Below are 20,598 nucleotides of genomic sequence, written 5' to 3'. Positions count from 1 at the left end.
AAAATTACAAAAAGCTGTTTTTCTCAAAAATTCAAAAAGTGGATGTAGCGGCTTTTGCAACAAAGCTCTTCATTTGTCATTTGAGGCGTAGGTAAAAATAATGGCCAAGCGTCCCAGCAAACACAAAAACGTTTTAAAAACGTTTTAAATAAGTTATATTTTGGCTTTTGGTATAGGTAAAAACGTTTTAATAACATTAAAATGTCGGGTTATATAAAGGTCATGATAACGTTTTAAAACGTTTTGTATGAAAACACACTACAACAATATTTTTAAATGTTTTAAAAAAATGTTATTGTAAACTATTTTTACAAACATTTTTGCCAAATATTGTGTCAATACTTAAATAACATTATGTTAAAATGTTTGAACCCAGCAAACACGGAAATGTTCTTAAAATGTTTTCTTTAAAACCTTTTAATAACATTTAAATGTCGGGTTATATAAAGGTCATGAAAACGTTTTTATGCAAACATTTTTCGCAAAATATTTTTTTCAACCCCAAAATAATATTCTGTTTAGAATGTTTTGTATGAAATTTTTATACCCTTTATATAACCCGACATTTAAACGTTTTCTGTAAAACATTTTTGTTTGCTGAGCAGTAGATTATTAAAAATGTTTTTTAAGGTTATGAAAACGTTTTATACTCTTAATATACCCTTTATATAACCCGACATTTAAACGTTTTCTGACAACCATTTATAACCTTTTGCGAATGATGTCGAAAACGTTTTGTGTTTGCTGGGGTGTTAACGGCCAAAATAAACTACGGTAACCGCTAATGTGCGAACTCCCCCTGATCCACCGCACAATTACTGAAGAGTGCCATCATCACAAAAACCATAAACGGAGATGGCGCATGTCCTGTGTTACAACCATGTTAATAACCTGTGCATACTATTATATTGTTACTTCACCTAGACATCATTGTAACCCATGTTATAGATTACCTCAACGATATACCGAACTCTGTCATTTCATTAGTTGCAAGAAGCAAACGTTTAATACTTAATTGTTTTCCAAAAGTATACACAATCTACTATGGCATCTCCACAGTGCATTCGGAAAGATTTTAAGCAGGAATTTTTGACATGCTCTTTGTGTACAAATCTGTACAACAGTGAGGACAGAGTTCCAAAATGTCTTCCATGTCTTCACTGCTTTTGTAAGTCTTGTCTTGAACGTCACATAGCTGGTAAGCCAGAGGTAAGCTGTCCGGACTGCAGGAAGCAATGCGTCGTTCCTGAAGGAGGGGCAAATGGTTTTGTCACAAATTTTAATGTTGGAAATCTGCGCGAGTATCAGATTCTAACTCAAGAACCTCGATTACTTCCGGAAAACGATGGCGACCAAATATGCAATAGCTGTGATTATGACAATGCGGCGACCGGGTACTGTTACGAGTGCGAAGCGTTTGTTTGTCAAAACTGCACAGAAATGCATAACTCGATGCGAGGGCTGAGATCTCATGAAATAGAGTCTTTAGAGAACTTACTAAACAAACCTGAACGACAGCTGCAAAGAAGACGAACGTATGAACGCTGCCGTGTACACAATAAGGCATACTCAATGTTTTGTAAAACATGCAAGAAACCTATATGTGATACATGCGGGCAGATTATAACTCATAGCAACCATGAAAAGGTTGACTTGAATGACGTAATTGACAAGACAGTTAGGGCGCTTCGAGAACTTTCAAGCGATGTAAGAAACAAAAAGGAACCTTTGGAAAGACTCTCCGCAATGATCGACACAAGAATCAACGACATCAATGCCGTCTTCGCGAAACGGGAAGAGGATATAAATGAACTGTTTCAAAAGCTAGAAAGTAGGCTCCGTGATCGGTGTAGTCAAGCAAAGGAAGAGTTACAAGGTCGATGTCAAGTCCTTAATAAACTTCTACAGGAGCAGAAAGCTGACGTTGAGGCACTTGTAGCTCAGTATGAGAGTGCCTGCGATTTTGCTGACCAGACATGTGAATATGCCAGCCCAAGACAGCTGTTCAAGCACGAAGAAATGGTAAGAAATGGCTCGGTAACGGGTCGATCGTGTCGGAGACGGAAAATATGTTACAGGCGACATGGTAGAAAACAAGCTATACAATGATGGAGTTTATTTCCCCCACTTATCGTCGGTCACATCACATTATAGACCTATACGAAATACCATTTTAAACAAAATCGTTACACATACAGAGCTATACCTTTAATATCATCAAAACTGCATTCTGTATTAGGTTTTTAACTTGGAAAGGGCTTTAAAACGAAATATTTTAGATTAAAAATTAAGATGCCGTAATCACTGTACATCATCAGCGCATGATGCACAGTGTCAACACGCTATATTATAAATATTTTTTTCATAAAGCTTCATACTCCGTTGGTGATCAATATTCTATTGTTGACACAGATAAAGAAAGTTTACATATGCATTGTGATATACACGTGTGATCGAATTTTCTATTATACACGCACCTGGATCATAAATGTGTTCCTTTATATAATTGTAATTCTCAAAATTAAATATATCACAATTTTAACTTTCGATTTAAAAATCGTTACGCCAAAAATGCAGTAAAAATGTATCCAGAGCAAACAGTGATGGCCGCTAATTAGTGTATTTAATTTCAAGTTAGTGTATTTAAAACAAAACCTTGGTTTTACCTCAAAACAAATCGAATTTCCTTGTAATAGCAACACCATATTGGATACTAGAGCATGCGCAAATCGTAATAATCTGTAGAATAGAACTTGATGGTATCTCGTATTATAGTCGTACTATGCTTAGCCTGAGTCGCTCGGCCTATCTCGAACAAAATCGTCATGCGTAGCTATTGAAAAACGATGTGTGTGATGCTTCTGTGTTGTCATTAAAGATATTGACTCCGTGGAAAGGCTTGAAATTGAGGAGGGTTTCATAAAATTCTTTTATTACAAAAACTGAGCCGTCTATTGTCAAAATTCAAAAAGTATATGATAGCTGATATGTTCTTTAACATCATCAGGTATTTGGTTACATTTGGTTTATGCGTTAAAGTACCCAAAACAACCAGTTTCTGACGATACAGTTCTTTCAGGGACACCCTTGTAAACTGTTTATGGTAATCACATTCCTAGGTAGCTTTTGTTTACTCAAAACAAAGAGCGTCAAAACAAAGAGCTATCTTTATGGTTACATTTTTCTTTTTTTCTTGTATCATCTGTATACAGGTAACTCTGCAGCTAAATGGACTTCTTTCTGAGACTCTGTCACAAAACGAACCACTAGCGAACAGTTTCCTTGATTTTAACTCGGATCACCGTGAGGCTATGGAATGGGGTGAAGAACACTTTTTCGCGCGTATCGGTGGTACCCGAACCAGCGAAACGTCGGCATCACTATGTTACCCAAAAGTTGAGGTAAATTCCATCGTTTCATTAGGTATGCCACAAATAGTCCTTATTCGCGCGGTGAATTACGACGGCAAACCACAGCAGACCGGTGGCGATCCGTTTACGGCTGAGCTGCAATTACCAGATGGTACTTCAATACCCCGCGAAGTCCACGACAATGACGATGGCACTTATAGGATAAATTACACAGCTGATCAGCAAGGCACTAACCACCTTGATGTACGCGTATTTGGAAGACTAATCAGGGCAAGTCCGTTCTCAATAAGTGTACAAGAAGATGCAAGTTCCGAGGTTACTACGAATCATACTGTTGTGATTGACATCCCGAACATAGCGCTTGTCGGACATCCTCATAAAATCTTAGTCAATACCTCCAGTGAGGAAGGCGATGTTGAAAAAGAGGCAAAAGTCGATCGCGTACATGCAACTATCGAAACCCAAACTGGAGATTCAGTGAAATGCGCATGCCGCGCTCTCAATGCTGACAGCGGTCAATACGCGATACAATACACACCACCAGTTGATGGTTTACTCAATGTGAACATAACCGTCAATGATATTCCAGCCAAAGGAAACCCCTACGTGGTACAAGTTCAACCCACGTCTCCTAAAGCTTCCATAGTAACCTTGGGCCGACCAATATCCAACCAACTGTGGTTCATTCGAGTTTCACCTCGAGACTACCGTCAAAATCCAATATCAGTAGATGAGGAGGCAGTCAACATAAAAGTAACCAATATGGCAGACAAAACCGAACAAGAGTTGTCATGTCGGAGAAACAAAGACGGAGCATTAGTTTTCACTTGCATCCCAAGAGCAGGACCCCATTTGGTGAAAGCATCTTTGTATGATATCTCAATCGTTGAGGAAGAGGTTGACGTTCAAGAGTATTTGGAGATTAATCTGTCTAAATCCTCAAAGAGCTTCCCGACAGGTATCACCAGTGGTTTGGGCGACATGCTGTTTGTAAGCGACACTGCCGATAGCAGTATCTACGGCTTCAGCGTTGATGGAGCGCGAGAGTCAAACATAGCGGTAGACATGAGTAAGTCATCACAAATCGCGATTGACGATCAAGGAAGACTACTGCTCCTATTTCCACAAACAAGGATGGTACACACCATCGACCAACAGGGAAATGAACTTTCCAGGTGGCCCTGTCAAAGAGGAACTCTCGTCCGGTGACCATTTTATCGTCAAAAGAAGGCAGAGTGATCATCGCGGATAGCAAGACACCGTCTATGTACATATACAAATCCGACGGAGATCTAATAAACATGCAAGAACTTCCAGAGAAAAGCATCAAAGACGGCGTGAACAACATTTGCGTGGATAAGCGAAGCAGCATTATTCTCGCTCACCACAGCCAAGCCAAGATCTACACCCATAATTCCGACGGTCAACCACGTGGACAGTTTACATCCGGGGCTACAAGCCACCAACTTGCTGTCACGTGCACACATGATGATATCCTTCTCGTAGCTCAACTTGGTATAGTTAGAATGATTCACTTTAGCGGCGACAAACATGACAAAGCGAACTTTATTGGGCAAATTCCGCTAGTAACTGGACAAATATTTACCGGTTTGATCTCAACGAATGACGGTTGCTTGATAGGTTTGGATGTTGGGTACAAACGACTCGTGAAATATGGATATCAACTTAAAAGCAATTAGACTTTTATAACATTTATGCAAATTAGGGGGTGGCTTCACTATATAATACATTAGAACATAATAGAAACACTTTGACCAAGTTTCAGGGTAAAAGTATGCAAAATAAAAGTACCATGAACATTTGCATTGATTTTTAGCAACATATTGGCAAATATTACATATTAATGTGCATTTACAGTAATTTTAGCTCATTAACTGGATTGATTATTGATAAAAACAATAAGATACAAAGAAAATATAATTTGATGTATTAAGGAAACCTTTTGTCCGATTGCTTCAAACAAAAGGCATATTAATCAGTGTACGTTACCCCACTCAATTAATCTGCTTAAAACATGCTCAAAGCATTTCCTAATTTTTAGAAAATGCATCCAATACCACCTTAAATAACTGGCACAATCAGAATTTGAGTTATTTTGAACAAGAGACTATAGTCTGCATAGCTTTCTCGAGTCAGTAATTTAGATATTAATTTTCTTTCTCTAAATGTAACGATGAGCAGTATATAAAAGTATACATTTTCACAAAGGAAATGATGCAAGAAATCCAATATCATAACAGATTACTGCAAAAATTAACAGTTCAGGTTTACGGATAAGGAAAATTACATAATTATCGCAATAATCTTTAAACACGCTCATATCTTACGACACCGTTCAATAACCCCATATGTTTGTACTTTCATAGAATGACATTTGATTTTAATGGGTACAAAAAAACTAATACTACTGAACTAGAGGTCATGATCTTTGAATGGCGTTGAATAAACTTTGCCATCGGAAATGAGACTATTTTGGCTCACAAGAATACAAAAAACAAACTCTCGCCTGGCAAAAAGCAGGACAGAGTACTTTGAATATCCATCTTTCAATTTATGGGGAAAAATCATTAACAATTTTGCACGTTGGCTACTGGATTGGAAATCCCCGTTTTTTTCCAACAAGATTTTCAATTGTTGGCAAAATAATAAAGATATGACTTGCGTTTTCACATAAGGAACTCGATGACCCGTGAAGATATTGCTATAATTGTATTTGCATAGTGTATGTAATATGACAAAGGAGATATATTATTCACTCTCCAATAGGCCACGGGGTACCCAACTATATATATAGCTATATATTTAGTAAAAATGTATTACTTACTTTCAAGTTATTGACCAAGTCTGTTAAGTATTATCAGCAGCCGTAATCATATATTAACAATGAAACAATTTAGCTGGACATTTTCTGCTTATTTAAAAGTATTAAATACTGATTCGCTAATGGCCAATTCCACACCAACTAGTACATTTGTAACGTCCATAACAAAAGTTTGGAACGTCATTGCTCAAAGCAGGAGCATTTATTTCAAAGTTTCTAATCATGCCTGATGTCAGACCTGATTCAAGATAGTTAAGCAAAAAATTTGAGGAAGCACATTGACAGCTTTTTTCATTATATAATTTCACATGTAACATTCGTAACGCAACACAATACAATACAGGAGTATTAATTTCAAACTTGCTTTTCAAGTTTACATAGAATGGAGTCAAGGCTTGCTCAATATAGTTAACAGAAAAATAACAAACTCAGAACTGAACAGAGAATTGCTTCATTATATTGATTATTAAAGTGCGTACTAGTCCGGGGGTGGGGGCATTCGAATATGCTACTGTGCCTATATACCGGAGTACAAACCTAGGGGTCTATCGGTGGCGATTTTGGTCGAAAAAGGGGGTCATTCAGTGGTGGTTCCAAGAAAATGTGTGTCATTCAATGGTGAAACGCTAAAAATTAGTAACTTTCTGGGCAAAAATGTGACACGATCAAGGGAAATGAGTCGGATGTCGCTAATATTAAGAAAGTGTTAAAAAATGTTTTTGTTAAAAAAGTTTTATATTGTTTTCAGCGATTAATAAATTGACGTAAGTTTGCAGAGAAAAGTCGTATCAATATGGGGTTTTCAGTTTTTGAAAGCTCTAAAAGTCTTCTTTAGAAACATATGTAAAAATAATTTTCGCAGAATTAGCAATTTTGCAGCTGAAATGGCTCAAAAATGCTAAATTTGTTCAAAATGCGCGCGAAGCGTGCAAAAATTTGCTAATTCTGTTTAACGCTGATAAAGAAAGGGGTCATTGGGTGGCAGATTTGAAAAAAGTGGGTGTATGGGTATAAGCTGATGAAAAAAGAGAGTGATTAGGTGGCAGATTTGCCTCATAAATGGGGGTCTATTGACAGGCGCATGACGTGTACCAATATATGGGAGTGCCCCACCCCCGGGTACTAGTAGCATTTTATCTTTTCGCCGGGATCACAGATAGTGCCTTTATCGGGCAAAGAAACAGAGTTTTTGTTTATAGTTTTAAAATATTCTTTGGAATGTAACATTTTTTTTTATAAACGCTGTACAATTCATTGGCAAAATTGTATAAAGGGATGGACTTTGAGTACCGATAATGTGAAGGGTAATAGAGTTTCCTATTCTGCCAAATAATTGCAAAAAAATCTGCTAAATATTGCAAACTTTATCTAACAGAGAATAATTTAAATTAGACGTCATCTAACCGGTATGTAAAAGTGTATTATATTTAAAATTAGTTTGCTTAACATTTCCTTTAAAGTAATACGGTACTTCATTTACCAATGGTTACCATGGTTTTTATTTCGTATCAAATCTGTATCTATTATTATGATATAACCTTTGACCCATGTGTTTTCATTGATTATGTAGACTTGTTTACTGCAGAACACTAGTGTTCAGGTTGAAGGGATAAGGACAATTTACTACGGTGTGTAAGCACTAGAATCTGAAACATGCTCATACCTTGCGACACCGTTCAATAACCCCATATGTTTATACATTCATAGAATGATATCTGAACGTTTTGGGTACAAAAACTCATACTACTAAACTAGAGGTCAAATTTTGTCTTGAGATATGGTTTTTTTAAATGAGTTATAATGAAGGAAATGAGACCATTTTGCCTCATACTAGTCATAGTGTAAGACTGTGTAGTAAGTGGTAGTTGTTCACTAATAATATTATATTAAGCAGGTTTTTACCATTTCCTTATAGAAAGTGAATTTAGATTTTAAAAGAAATCATGTGCAAATAAAATGTGTACAGGAAACTGATTTTGTTCGTTTTGTGTCTTTAAGTAAATGTTTAAAAAAGAAAACAAAAAACAAGCAAAAACAAAATAACAAAGGTTTATGGATATTATCACAAAGCTCTCAAACATTTTCAAGTGCATCTACAAATAACCTACGTTGTGAAATATAATGCGCCACCTTATGACCTAACATAAAAAACAAAACCCTTATTAAATTACTAGGTACTACTTGAAAGGAGAAGTATGAGGAGCAGTGGATGAATATGCTACTAAACATGCTAAACACACCCTTTACATATGGTTTAAGGAGGTACTACACCATTTGATAAATTTGTGAATATTTTCGCATTTTTTCTCAAAAAATAATAACACACTGGTAACAAATGTTATGTATATTATATACATGAATCCAGGTACTACACTGGAATTTCAGTGGCTCAAGACAAGTGGTACATTATTTATGATAAGAAAGGAGGTATTTCTTAACATAATCTATATAATCCCACTCGATATATATGACAAGATATTTGTGTGGACTTTTTGTAATAGGTTATTATTCATTCACAAGGTGCGTCCACTTCGCTTCTTAACCAATGTTAAATAAAACTCGTGACTGTGTCTGTGTAATCGGGGTGGGAAAATACGTTCAGGCGAATCTGGAATAAATACATGGTCCAATCAGTAGCACAATAAATTGGTCCGTAATCCCGTCCGTAATCACACCAAACTAGAATACATAGTCAGAATATATTTGTCCGTATGCTTATTGCTTATATATAGTATTTTTTTAATCTGGAATATGATTTTACTATATATGTTTGTACAGAATTTGATTAATGACGTGTTTTTACTTTTTTTGGGTCAAAGCTTGCATACGCTAAATCATGGTTGAGAACCCATCAAACCATTGCATAATGTGACGCCTCGACTTATGTATCCCAATTCAAATTATCACTTATTATTTTGAATCAATAATAGAGATGAAGCAATCACGAATTGTCAGTCTTGATCTCAGCAAACACAAAACATTTTCGACACCATTCGCCAAAAGTTTGAAAAGGTTGCCACGTCAGGTTTAAATATCAGCTTATATAAAAGGTATATAAAGGGTATAAAACGTTTTCATAACATTCAAAAACGTTTTTGATAACTTCCCGCAAATATTCTAACATAATGTTATCTACGTGTTGACAAAAATTTGGCAAAAATATTTGCAAAAACTATTTACAATAACACATTGAAACATTTTAAAATTATTTTTGTATAGTGTTTTCATATATAACATTTTAAAACGTTTTCATGACCCTTCTATAACCCGACATTTAATGTTATTAAAACGCTTTTACCAAAACCCAAAATATAACTTGTTTAAAACGTTTTGAAAACGTTTTGTGTTTGCTGGGATTATGAACAACGTTTTGTGACTAGCCGCTGGCTCAGATATCTGTTCTATGTTTCACAGGCGGCAGGACTACCTCGTGAACTGCTCCCCGAAAGCCATCATCATAAATCGGAATGCAATGGCATCCGGCGAGTCTTTCCGAGCGATACGTCGTTAAATGAAGGCATACCTCAAGGATCCATCTTTGGTCCACTTCCGTTTGTGTTCATAGATTACATCACACGTTGGTTTGTGAGCCCATTAATTTTCTCTATACGAGGTTAGACAAATTACCTCAATAAAGTTAAGAAAATATGGGACGTCTTTCCAGCGCATGTGCTTTCCAATGTGAATTCGAGAACCTTTGTGGAACTTCATGATCACTCAAAAATATTTCTCCTTTTCAAAATTTCCAGGATTAGATTTTAAATAAGAAACACTCTCATTCCAGTCTTACATGCAATAACATCTAGATTTAAAGATTTTTTGTTATGTCTACATATTCATTGGTTACTACTTCGCTCTGGATAGCAGCCTCAGCTCGTTTTGCGTCATTTGTGAACTTTTGTTCACTAAACAAACCATCGCATGGAATATTCAAATAACCAGCTTCATTCTGAAAGGGCACGTGCGCATTCCATGAAAAAGTACAATAGCCACCTTCCCCCTTTTCCATATCAGAGTGAAGATTCGTTAAGTATTTCAATCTGTCTTCTTCAGAATCCATTGAGTCAAATGTGGAATTATCTGAAGACCGCAATGAGTCTTCTTGTTCATTGTCTTGATTGTTAATCCCCTTTGCGGGAGACATTATCTCAGAGGCATCATCTGTTCTTGCAGGAGGATTAGGGTGTTGGATCTGTAACTCCTTGTGCAAATCAGTTAAGTAACTTAATCTGTCATCATCAGATTGATATCCTGTTGAATCAATAGAGCTCATGCGATCACTAAAGAATCCATAGTTTCCTTTGGTTTCAATAGGTGCGTACTGAGATTCGACCTTTGACCGAGGGCGCATTTTGGTATAATGAAATGGACACACGATTTCGTCTTCTTCTTCGCCGTCATCTTTTGAAATTATGGTATATTCATCATTATAATCATCTACTTCTTCGTCGGTTACTAGCTTAATAGATATTCCAGAACCGATCAATAAATTCCTTTCTACTGCCGGAGTCCTGATTGAAGTTTGAGATAACCGCACCGGACTGTCTTCATAGTCGTCACATGTGCTGTTTTGGTATGTACTTGAAACATGTGTTTCCTTTGATTGTAGGTTTGGTATGACGTACAGTTCATCATCAGAACTTTGACGCACCTGACTACCCAATTCAAGATAGATATGCTCCGTTTGATCTTCATCATACTTGGATTCTACGTCAGACATACTGGATAATAAAGGAGCAGAGCGGGAAATAATTGGTGGTGTCAAAATAGGTCTATCAAATGGACTCAACATTTCAGTGGCAGTACTTTTCCGCGCCGTGTAATTAGGAATATTTCGAGCATGTGATGATCTTGACCTATCAGGTATGGGAAGCTCTGTGCAAGAAGTAGATTTTTGAGGTTGCAGTAGCTTCATAAAAGGTAACCGATTCTGATGTACAGCTTCGCGTAGAAACGGGTTTTCAGTAGGCAGCTGAGATATTCCTCTGTATAATCCAGTTTCATTGAGACCCATATCATCTGTATTAGGTATTTCATATATATCATCATCATCATCACTTTTGTCTTTCTTCTTCTTGAAACGATCTTTCGCCCACTTATAGAGGTTAGTGGTGGCCTTTGTTGCCACTTTCTTCTTCTGCATCTTGACCGTAACTACCGACCCATCTGACTTTGTAACTTGAATTTTCTTTTTTACACCAAGCTCGATATCGCTGCCAGTGGCTGTGTATGAAATAAAACGGGAAAAATTTCAAAGTAAGTTACATGGGAAAGAATAGTTATAGAATAAACATAAATGCAAAACAACTTTCACTAATTCAGTGTAGTTTTTATGTGAACGCATCATAAAAAGAATCCCAACAATTAAGTATTCTGCACACTGTGATACCTTGATTGTTTATCATATCATGATCATATATTGTTATCATGGTAACAATTTGAATAATGAAAGATCCCCATTTCAAAGAGGCCATCAAGGTAGTAAATTATAAAATGACATTATCTGCATCAGTAATAAAGGATGCCCAGACACTATGGTGAGAAAAGCAACGATTTGTATAGTTGGGACTTGGATCTCTTTTCGTGATGTACGGCAGTAACACCACGGGCTGGTGGCAAAAGTATATCATTAGACGTAGACGAATTCATTAATGCGGGAAGTATAAAACGTGTTCGCCACTCTTGCACTTTTTTGAGATATTGATACAGCGCCGAGACTACGGCTTTTCCGAATGCAGCCTTGAACCCTGAATTCAGAGGTAAATTTTAGGTTGTTACACCGAATTCAAAGTAATTTTTATCATGAAAACACCCACGAGAGGAAAACGATACTTATTCAGAGCCTATCTGCATTCTGTTATTTGCAAAAGCCGACGATCACTGCAGACAGAAATTTTAAAAGGAGCAGGACCAGATATCAGCGTTAATTCCACGGTATGGTTAAAACGAATTGAAATGCTAAAATGCAGTCACAAAATTTATAATATTACTAAATCACCAAAACGAAGTTTAACGTAGGTATGCAGAACAGAGTTATATTAACAAAATAACAAAGATTTGTCTTTGGCATGTCGCTTTCTTGAAAATTTAACACAAACATGAACCTTCCAAAATAAATGCACATTATCAATCGGTGGCTCAGTACACTCATAGAAATGACTTGTTCGCCTTGTCGGCGCAATTCAAAAGGGGTAAGTTTGGACAACTCAAAAATAGTGTAAACATTGCCAAAACAAAATTCATTTTAGTTATCCGAACTTAAAAAATGCTGAAAAAGTTCAAAAAGTTCCGTCAACTAATCAACTTTGTTGGCATTACTTAAAAAGTTGATGTAAGTCGTTGCGTCAACTTTTTAAGTAATGCCAACTTCTGAATTCAAGTTCAGGGAACTTGGAAAAATAAACAAGGTTCAAAGAACCAATTAGTTGAGTTATTGTAACTCAACATGTAAGTTGATGTAACTCGTTCATATTAAGTTACTGGTACTTATTGTTTTGAGTTATTCCAATTTGGTACTTTGTTACTTAATTCACGTAATTGGATCATTTTCTGCACAATTAGCAGTATTCAAATATTTATTTTTGTAATCAGTGCAAAATTTTGTATACTATAGCACACCTCTAGAAAATTATGCTAACCTAGGCTAGTTTCATTTTCTGAATTGTAACAACTCAATATTAAGTAAGTGCAAATGAGTGCGACCAACATAATGATATCGAGTCAGCGTTACTCAAAATTGTACGCGTTGGCATTACTCGGAAAGTTGACGCAACGACTTACATCAACTTACTGAGTAATACCAACGAACAATTTCTATGAGTGTACAGTCATTACCTGGCGCTGTAATTTGGGATTCATCGTCGCTTCCTCTCTTAAGTTACTTTAGGTTTGCCCTTACCCCAGCCCTTAAAGGTGGGTAACCTGATTCACAGCCTCATCCTTAACTTTACCCTATCAAAATGCAGATTTTGGTATCAGGTGGAAGCTCATCAAAAAACTGTTGAATTAGTCTCAACTGTGGTATACCACATTTTCGACTAATTCAGCAGTTTTTTGATGATATCTTCGGAAATACACCGATTTGGAACTCCTAATTTCAGTATGTTAATGAGAAAAATAGGATCTTTCATTTGATATCAATTTATTACATGATCATGATGATTATCATTAATAAAAACACTGTAAACTACAAGTTTTAAGCTGTATTAAATGTCAGTAATTCCATAAAGAATTAGTCGCATTCACAAGGAATACTTACATGATCTTTTTGCATGAATTTTATGTTATACATAAGTTTTTAAGAATTTGATTTTCCAAATATATCAAGTCACATTCCTTTAATAGATAATCATATGTTGTTCTATGTAATAAACAGTGTGTTTACGTGTTTGGTGTTGCCTGAACTCGGAAGCAGGTGATTTTGGCCTGGGTCATTTTAGTGAACATAACATACGGTTTGCTATTTTTTTAAATGAATTATTATCTTTTATACATGGATTCACACAATTCCCACAAGTATTCGACCATCAACTTACGCAGCAGCTTTAATACTACAACGTTTCTTTATGTAATACAAGGTGAAGACTGATATTGGTTCATAGAAAAAACACATTTTCTCACAAATTCCCAATTTTTTGTGCCATGTTTCAGATATGGAAAACGCGACTTTAGAAAATGTCATGAGCGAATTTTTACCAAAACTCGCCAACAGGAAAAACATGTCTTTTACTTGGTCACATTCATAAGTTGCTCGTTTTAGATCAGTGTATTTTATGGCACGCCAGAGTGGACAAAACCTAAAAAAAAAAAAACATTGAGGGAAAAAAGACACATTGAGAAAGAAAAAACTCCACCGAGAAAAAAAATCACATCGAGAAAAAAAGTTCCCACCGAGAAAAAAAAATCACATTGAGAAAGAAAAAAAACTCCATCGAGAAAAAAAACACACACATTGAGAAAAGAAAAAACTCCACCGAGAAAAAACCCACCTCACTGAGCAAAAACAAACTCCACCGAAAAAAAAGATCACCGAGAATAAATAAACAACACTCAGATGGAAAAAAAGTAATCGAGAATTAAAAAAAAAGTCACTGAGAAGTAAAAAAAAAACGCATCGAGAAGTAGTCTCCTCCGCAGTCAGTTTATTCGAGTTGAGTTAAGTTTGGCCTTCTTCACAGTTTGTATATGGAAGGAGCGACTACAGACTGTGACCAAGGCATTGATGGAGGTTTATTTATTATTATTATTGTTATTTTGTATGTAGTCATATTATTTAATTAATTAATTAATTAATTAATTAATAATATTCATAAAATAATAAGTAAGTAAATAAACAAATAAATAAATGGTTTATGTATTTAGATAATTTCAATTAATTTTACACAGGGGGAGTACAAGTAGTTATGAGCTCTGTGGAAAGTAAAACAGGGGGGTGTTTTGGGGCAGCTGAAGGGGAAAAAAAAATAAAAAAAAAAAAAGAATAAATAAATAAAAAAAATAAATAAAAAAAAAAAAAAAAAAAAAAATAAATAAATAAATAAATAAATAAATAAATAAATAAATAAAGAAATAAATAAATAAATAAATAAATAAATAAATATAAGTATTATTTTTCAGGTGACTAACTTTGGAATTAAAAGTGCTCAAACCCATTACAGGTGAGCGTAGAAACAAATTCAAAGTATAGACCTCTGGAAAAGGCAACCGTTACTACTAGTTTCACAGAATAAATAAATAAATAAATAAATAAATAAATAAATAAATAAATAAATAAATAAATAAATAAATAAATAAATAAATAAATAAATAAAAATTAGTTATGTCGGGGGGCTTTGCAATAATTATGAGTCCGGGATAACTTTTGCCTGACCATCAATTCCCCTCCCCTCACATTCCCCCCTCCCCATGCCTCATAATGTTTGCACAACCCCTACATAAATAAATAAATATACAGGGAGGTGGCATAAATGATTAAATAAATAAATAAATAAATTAGTCTCCTCTGCATATCATAATTATTGCACAGCCTCTATCTAAATGAATAAATATAAATAAATAAGTTAGTCTCCTCCGCAGCCATGGGGGGGGGGGTCGGTTGCGGAAGAGACTATTTCTGGATGCGTTTTTTTTAAATTCTCGGTGAGGATTTATTAAAAAAAATTCGCGTTTTTTTTTCTCCCTCGATATGTTTTTTTTTCTCAATGTTTTTTGTTAGGTTTTGTCACACTATTGCACGCCAAAGAGGACAATGCGATGATATTTTTTTTATTCTTGAAGAGTTTTTTGTTTTTCTCAGTGCGAGTTTTTTTCTTTTTCAATGTCTTTTTTTTCTCGATGGAGTTTGTTCTTTCTCAGTGTGCTTTTTTTTTCTCGGTGGAGGTTTTTTCTCAATGTGTTTCTTTTTCTCGATGGAGTTTTTTCTTTCTCAATGTGTTTTTTTTCTCTCAATGGGTTTTTTAAGGTTTTGTCCACTCTGGCGTGCTATCATTCTTGGCTGTTTAATTTGCACTTCAGCATAGTTGATTTGCCATATACGCATGCTGCATAGAACACTTGCACAGAACGATGTGGATGTTTTAAATGTGATTTAGGGATTCAATCATGTTTCACCGTTGTTCATCACCGATTAACCACGATGCGTCCGCGTCGTCTGAGTGGTTTACTTCGCGAGGGCAGCTTTAGCTGCCCGAGCGAAGTAAACGACGCAGTAAACGACGCAATAAAACTGAATAAAACAGCAATCTTTATCCGATACTTCCAAAATACTGAATTCAACTTGTAAGCGCGAGTGATACGCACACAGATTCTTGACATGACGAATTTTACGCGCTCATGCGTAATGCGGATGTGCGCTGGCGTTCGCGTATACGCTTACTGCAAAAGTGTTGATTCATCGCGGATTAACAACGGTTGGCTCCTGTACAAAAATATAGGAAGAGTTGTTGAAATATTTTTAGCACCTGAGCTTGCCACGAATATTGACAGGTACAGATATATTGTAGGCCTAATACAAAAACTGTATTTACTCACCAAAATTAAAAATAGCTTTGTCCACATCAAATCTTTCAGCCATCTTCTAACGTCAAAATAATAATTTCGTGCTTAGTTTAATGCAACGGAAAGATGGCGGGCACACACACAACTACACCACAAAAATACCGCATTTTAGGGGTTTTCACAGACACAGGTTTAGTTACCACGGAGGCTCATGAATGTTTACTAATACATGTGTGCCAATGAGTACTCGAAGTAGTGTTTCCTGAACCGATCACTGTGCGGTTATTTGTACAAGTAAAAGTTACTTATGTACAATTTGTCAACCTTCCGGGGACTAGTGCAGAAAGATTTTCTACATTTTTGTCCTTTTTCAGTTCCAGTTTCATTTATTTCACCATGCTTTTGTACAAATACAATAATGGAGAAAAAAGTAGTTATATGGCGGGTAAGGTGATGAAATTATGGGACGAAGATGGGAGTGCAAGTCAAAGGACTGACGAGACAGGTCCAGACAGACATTGGCATTATTAAAATAAAAGGTACCAAAATTCAAACTTACTACACGGAAAAAAAGAAAACCTAATGACCAATTCGAGTCCAATATTTTAGAACTCATATCGAATCCATTAAATATTGCCCGCAAATATTTTCACACACTAGTATTCATCAAAATAGACTAAAACATAATGGCTGTTATGTCCTATTTATATTTGTTGATTGCCAGAAATAGTATAGAAGGAGGAAGAGGGAGAGGAGGAAGAGGAGGAGGAGAAGGAGTAGTGGTGAAGGAGGAGGAGAAGAGGAGGAAGAAGACTCCAGTAAAAATAAACCCTTAACAATCCTGCACACTGGCTAAAAGAAATCCCCGTTTTTACTTGTTGGCATCAGCATAGCAGTAAGTATTGACTTATGTTTTCATAAAGAACTCGATGACCCGTGAATGTCACCAGCGGTTTCTATTCAAGTAATGTTGACTGTCTTTACATGTAATATGATAACGGAGATATACTATACTACACTCTCCAGCAGGCCATGAGTTATTCCAACCATAATATTTATTATGAAAAATCAGTTGCGTTGGACGAAGGTGCAACCTCGGAAATCAACTTCTAATCGACGTCTCTAGATCAAAAACAATGGGTAGAAAACGATAAGCTACCTTAAAAATTCAAAATTGTTTGATGGGGTTAATAGGGTTGCAATTTCACACTGTCAAAAAACCACATCAACGTATTACTCTGGTCATAACGATTCAGAACGAGTATAGTTTGACATATCTACGGCACACCGTTCTTGAGTTATGAAGCGAAAAGTTCAGAATTGGGGATAGTCAGGTCTACACAGGAGTCAAAGCTAAAATGAAAATAGTCTCAAATTATTCGGCATGTTTTTACATAAATGGAACTGACATGGCTAATGGGGGTATCAAAAAGTTTTAGAAATCGCCCAGAAGTGAACAGAGCTATATCAATGAAATTTTGTCAGTGCAATCAATGGTCCTTATGTACACTATGGTGCAAAAATGGTCTCATAATAATGTTTACTTTTTTTACAGGCAACGCTAGATGCTAATAACCTGCTGTCCCAGTTACTGCGCATAAATTGCAAGATTGAGAAAATTGAGGCAAGCAGCGTTATTAAGATCCTGCATTTGAAGGGTTGCAGTGCCTAGAAAATCGATGATGAAATGAAAGTTATCTTCGGTGGTGATTGTGATATTGTCACTGTTGCTTTTTGGAAAATTAATTTTTATTTCATCACAGATTTTTGGGGCACTGTAACCCTTAAAATGGAACTTAATCATGCTACATGCCTCAATATTCTGCATTTTGCTGGTTATGCGGTTACATAGGCAGGTACTGACATCTAGCGCCTGTAAAAAAAGTAAACATTCTTATGAGACCATTTTTGCATCATAGTGTACATAAGGACCAGTGATTGCACTGACAAAATTTCATTGATATAGCTCTTTCACTTCTGGGCGATTTCTAAAACTTTTTGATACCCCTCGTATCTTCACTTTGTTTGGAAAATGACTTTTGCATTCACTCAGATGAAAGTACTTACAATTCTCTGTCGAAGTGACGTAATAATAGGATTAACTACCATAGCAATGAATGAATACAATTTTTAACTATATCACCATGCACTACAACGTTCACGCGGTACCTATACATTGAACCATATCATTCTTTTCACTCGCACCCAGCGCACTGCAGGGTTTATTGTTCTATTGTGTCCGATTAGTGCTGCCAATACATATTCATGAGAGTGTACATTCAACGTCCATTTTTCAAAATTGGGTGACTTGTGTTTGGCAGGTGTGAAATATATTTGACTGGTGTATCAATTACGTAACGCATTATTATAAGTAGGGTCGTTTTATCTTTTTGGTTTCTGTTCCTGTTTCAGTTTTCGGTTTCAGATCTCATTGTTATTTTGAAGTGTTAGCATGGTACGTGTGCACAATCCTTTTATTCTAGCCTTTTGTTGCTCACTAAAAAGTTGAACGAAAGAATTTCTGTTTTCGGTTTGGTGAGTTATGTTAATTTCTGACATGAAAACTGGAGATGAGAGGGTGGGTGCTAATCTAGACAAAAAAGTGTCTAAATTGTACGGTCGTAAATTCGCGATAAGTTGTACGGCTTCAATGGACTTGCGTTCGGTGTATAGGTACTTCTACCTAGGCGGGATTGGCTCGTGAAAATAGTCCAGCATCGAAATATATACTACTCATGTTGCCAAGAAGTACGCAAAAGTCGTTCCGATTGGCGACTAAACGAGAGAATGAAATGGGCGTGCAAGTGGCGATTTGGTAATCTAGATAATTATTGATATGCAACACAGAATTCCATTCGATCGAGGGTAATTTATTTGATTCATTCTTCGCATTCGGTCGAAGGTAATTCATTCTTCGCATTCTTGCGAATGTAATTTATTCTATTCATTCTTCACAATAGCAATTGCTAATCTGATAATGGGAGAGCGAGTTCGCGCAGCGGTTGTTCCCTCGCCTTGCACCACTGAGGTCCCAGGTTCAAGCCCCGGCCGTGCCCAAGGCCTGAATGTGCACTTGGTTTATCCCGATCCATGCTCGCTCTCGCAGGTTTTCTTCGGAATCTCCAGTTTCCTCCTGCTTTCAAAATCGGTGATTAGTTGTTTGGTTATCAAAAACTTCCTTCACCCAATGGAATTTGGGGAGCTGCAGAAAATGGGTGGATGTTACAATCAAAGTGCGGATATGCTTGCGCCAGGTTCGGCTGCAACCAGCAATGCTGATCTGATTTTGATGATTCACCACGCAGCGAAATTACAGCGCTCTGATTCTTCTGGAAAAAATGCGCTATATAAAATCCGATATTTATTTATCATTATTTATAATTAATTTGGCCTATATGCAAGACATGAGTTTAATTTTTACAGAGCTGATTTTTGTCAGTCAATGATCATACTGATAAATTTTGCAAAGGGGGAGGGGGAGGATATATGTGAGACTGAACAAGTGAGAGTGGGAGGGGGTGAAGGGGGAGAGGGGGAGATGGAAAGACTAGAAAGAGAAAGAGAGGAACACGAGAAGAGAGACAAGGGGCCGAAGAGGGAGAGGGGAGACTGATTCGGAGGGGAATGGGGACGGGGAGGAAGCATAAAAGGGAGAGCTACATTGATACAAAAAATTCAAGAGGGAAGGGCAACACTGCCGCCTTACACAGGCCCGTTAAAGCAAGGATTTATTGGGGGTGCGACCGGATCAAAGGTGTATCTTTTGCGACTTACGGGCTGTATTTCAACGTTTTTACAGAAAAAGGTGGACCTGTTCATTCGGATTGGCATTTTGTCACATTAATGTGAATTAGTTTAACAACATCAAAGGCCTGTAGGTATTAGAGACATAAGCGAAAGGGGCGCTAGACCACTAAAACACCGGTGTTCCACATACTGTTGTTCCATAATCTTGTCTTATCCAGCCTTTATTAACAGCAAGCTTCAACCTCTACTGAAATGAGCTGATTGGAACTTCAAACCTAACAATGAATTCAAGTTACAGATCAACTCACATAATCCCTTGCGAAACCAAAAAGATGAAAAGCCAGGGAATGACTAGTGTTCTAAGTGATATATTTTATTAAAGTGAGAAACCAGATTATGACAAAGTACGAGGGTCATTCAAAAATGACATTCATTTATTCCAGGGGTGCAAATTGTGATTTCTTCCTCAGGAGCAAGGTTTATGGGCTCAAGATTTCCTCAATCATAACCAGACATAAAGTATCTTTATTCTACACTTATGAAAGACGACAACGGTAACATAGCATTATTTCAGAGCGACTCTACATGCATAGTTTTCGAGCTTTCAAACTAGGGTGTTTTGGGGACGATAGTGCGCGCGTA

At 36.4% G+C, this 20,598-nt stretch overlaps 2 protein-coding genes across 2 annotated transcripts; one reads left to right on the top strand and one right to left on the bottom strand.

Annotated features, from left to right (window-relative positions):
• Nucleotides 1-943: 943 nt before the first annotated feature.
• LOC140169682 (E3 ubiquitin-protein ligase TRIM45-like) lies at nt 944-5,648 on the top strand. The gene is made up of 2 exons (XM_072192977.1): nt 944-2,022; nt 3,213-5,648. The coding sequence occupies exons 1-2, from the start codon at nt 1,045-1,047 to the stop codon at nt 4,578-4,580; spliced, it is 2,346 nt and encodes a 781-aa protein (XP_072049078.1). The 5' UTR covers nt 944-1,044; the 3' UTR covers nt 4,581-5,648.
• Nucleotides 5,649-8,024: 2,376 nt separating this feature from the next.
• LOC140169681 (uncharacterized) lies at nt 8,025-16,488 on the bottom strand. Its single transcript, XM_072192976.1, has 2 exons — nt 16,243-16,488; nt 8,025-11,436 (listed from the first exon to the last, which is right to left on the bottom strand). The coding sequence occupies exons 1-2, from the start codon at nt 16,283-16,285 to the stop codon at nt 10,022-10,024; spliced, it is 1,458 nt and encodes a 485-aa protein (XP_072049077.1). The 5' UTR covers nt 16,286-16,488; the 3' UTR covers nt 8,025-10,021.
• Between the last annotated feature and the right edge of the window lie 4,110 nt (nt 16,489-20,598).

Source organism: Amphiura filiformis, chromosome 14, assembly GCF_039555335.1.
Source record: "Amphiura filiformis chromosome 14, Afil_fr2py, whole genome shotgun sequence".
NCBI classification, from domain to species: domain Eukaryota; kingdom Metazoa; phylum Echinodermata; class Ophiuroidea; order Amphilepidida; family Amphiuridae; genus Amphiura; species Amphiura filiformis.
The sequence above is the reverse complement of the archived record's forward strand: the minus strand, read 5'-3'. Positions and strand labels throughout refer to the sequence as shown.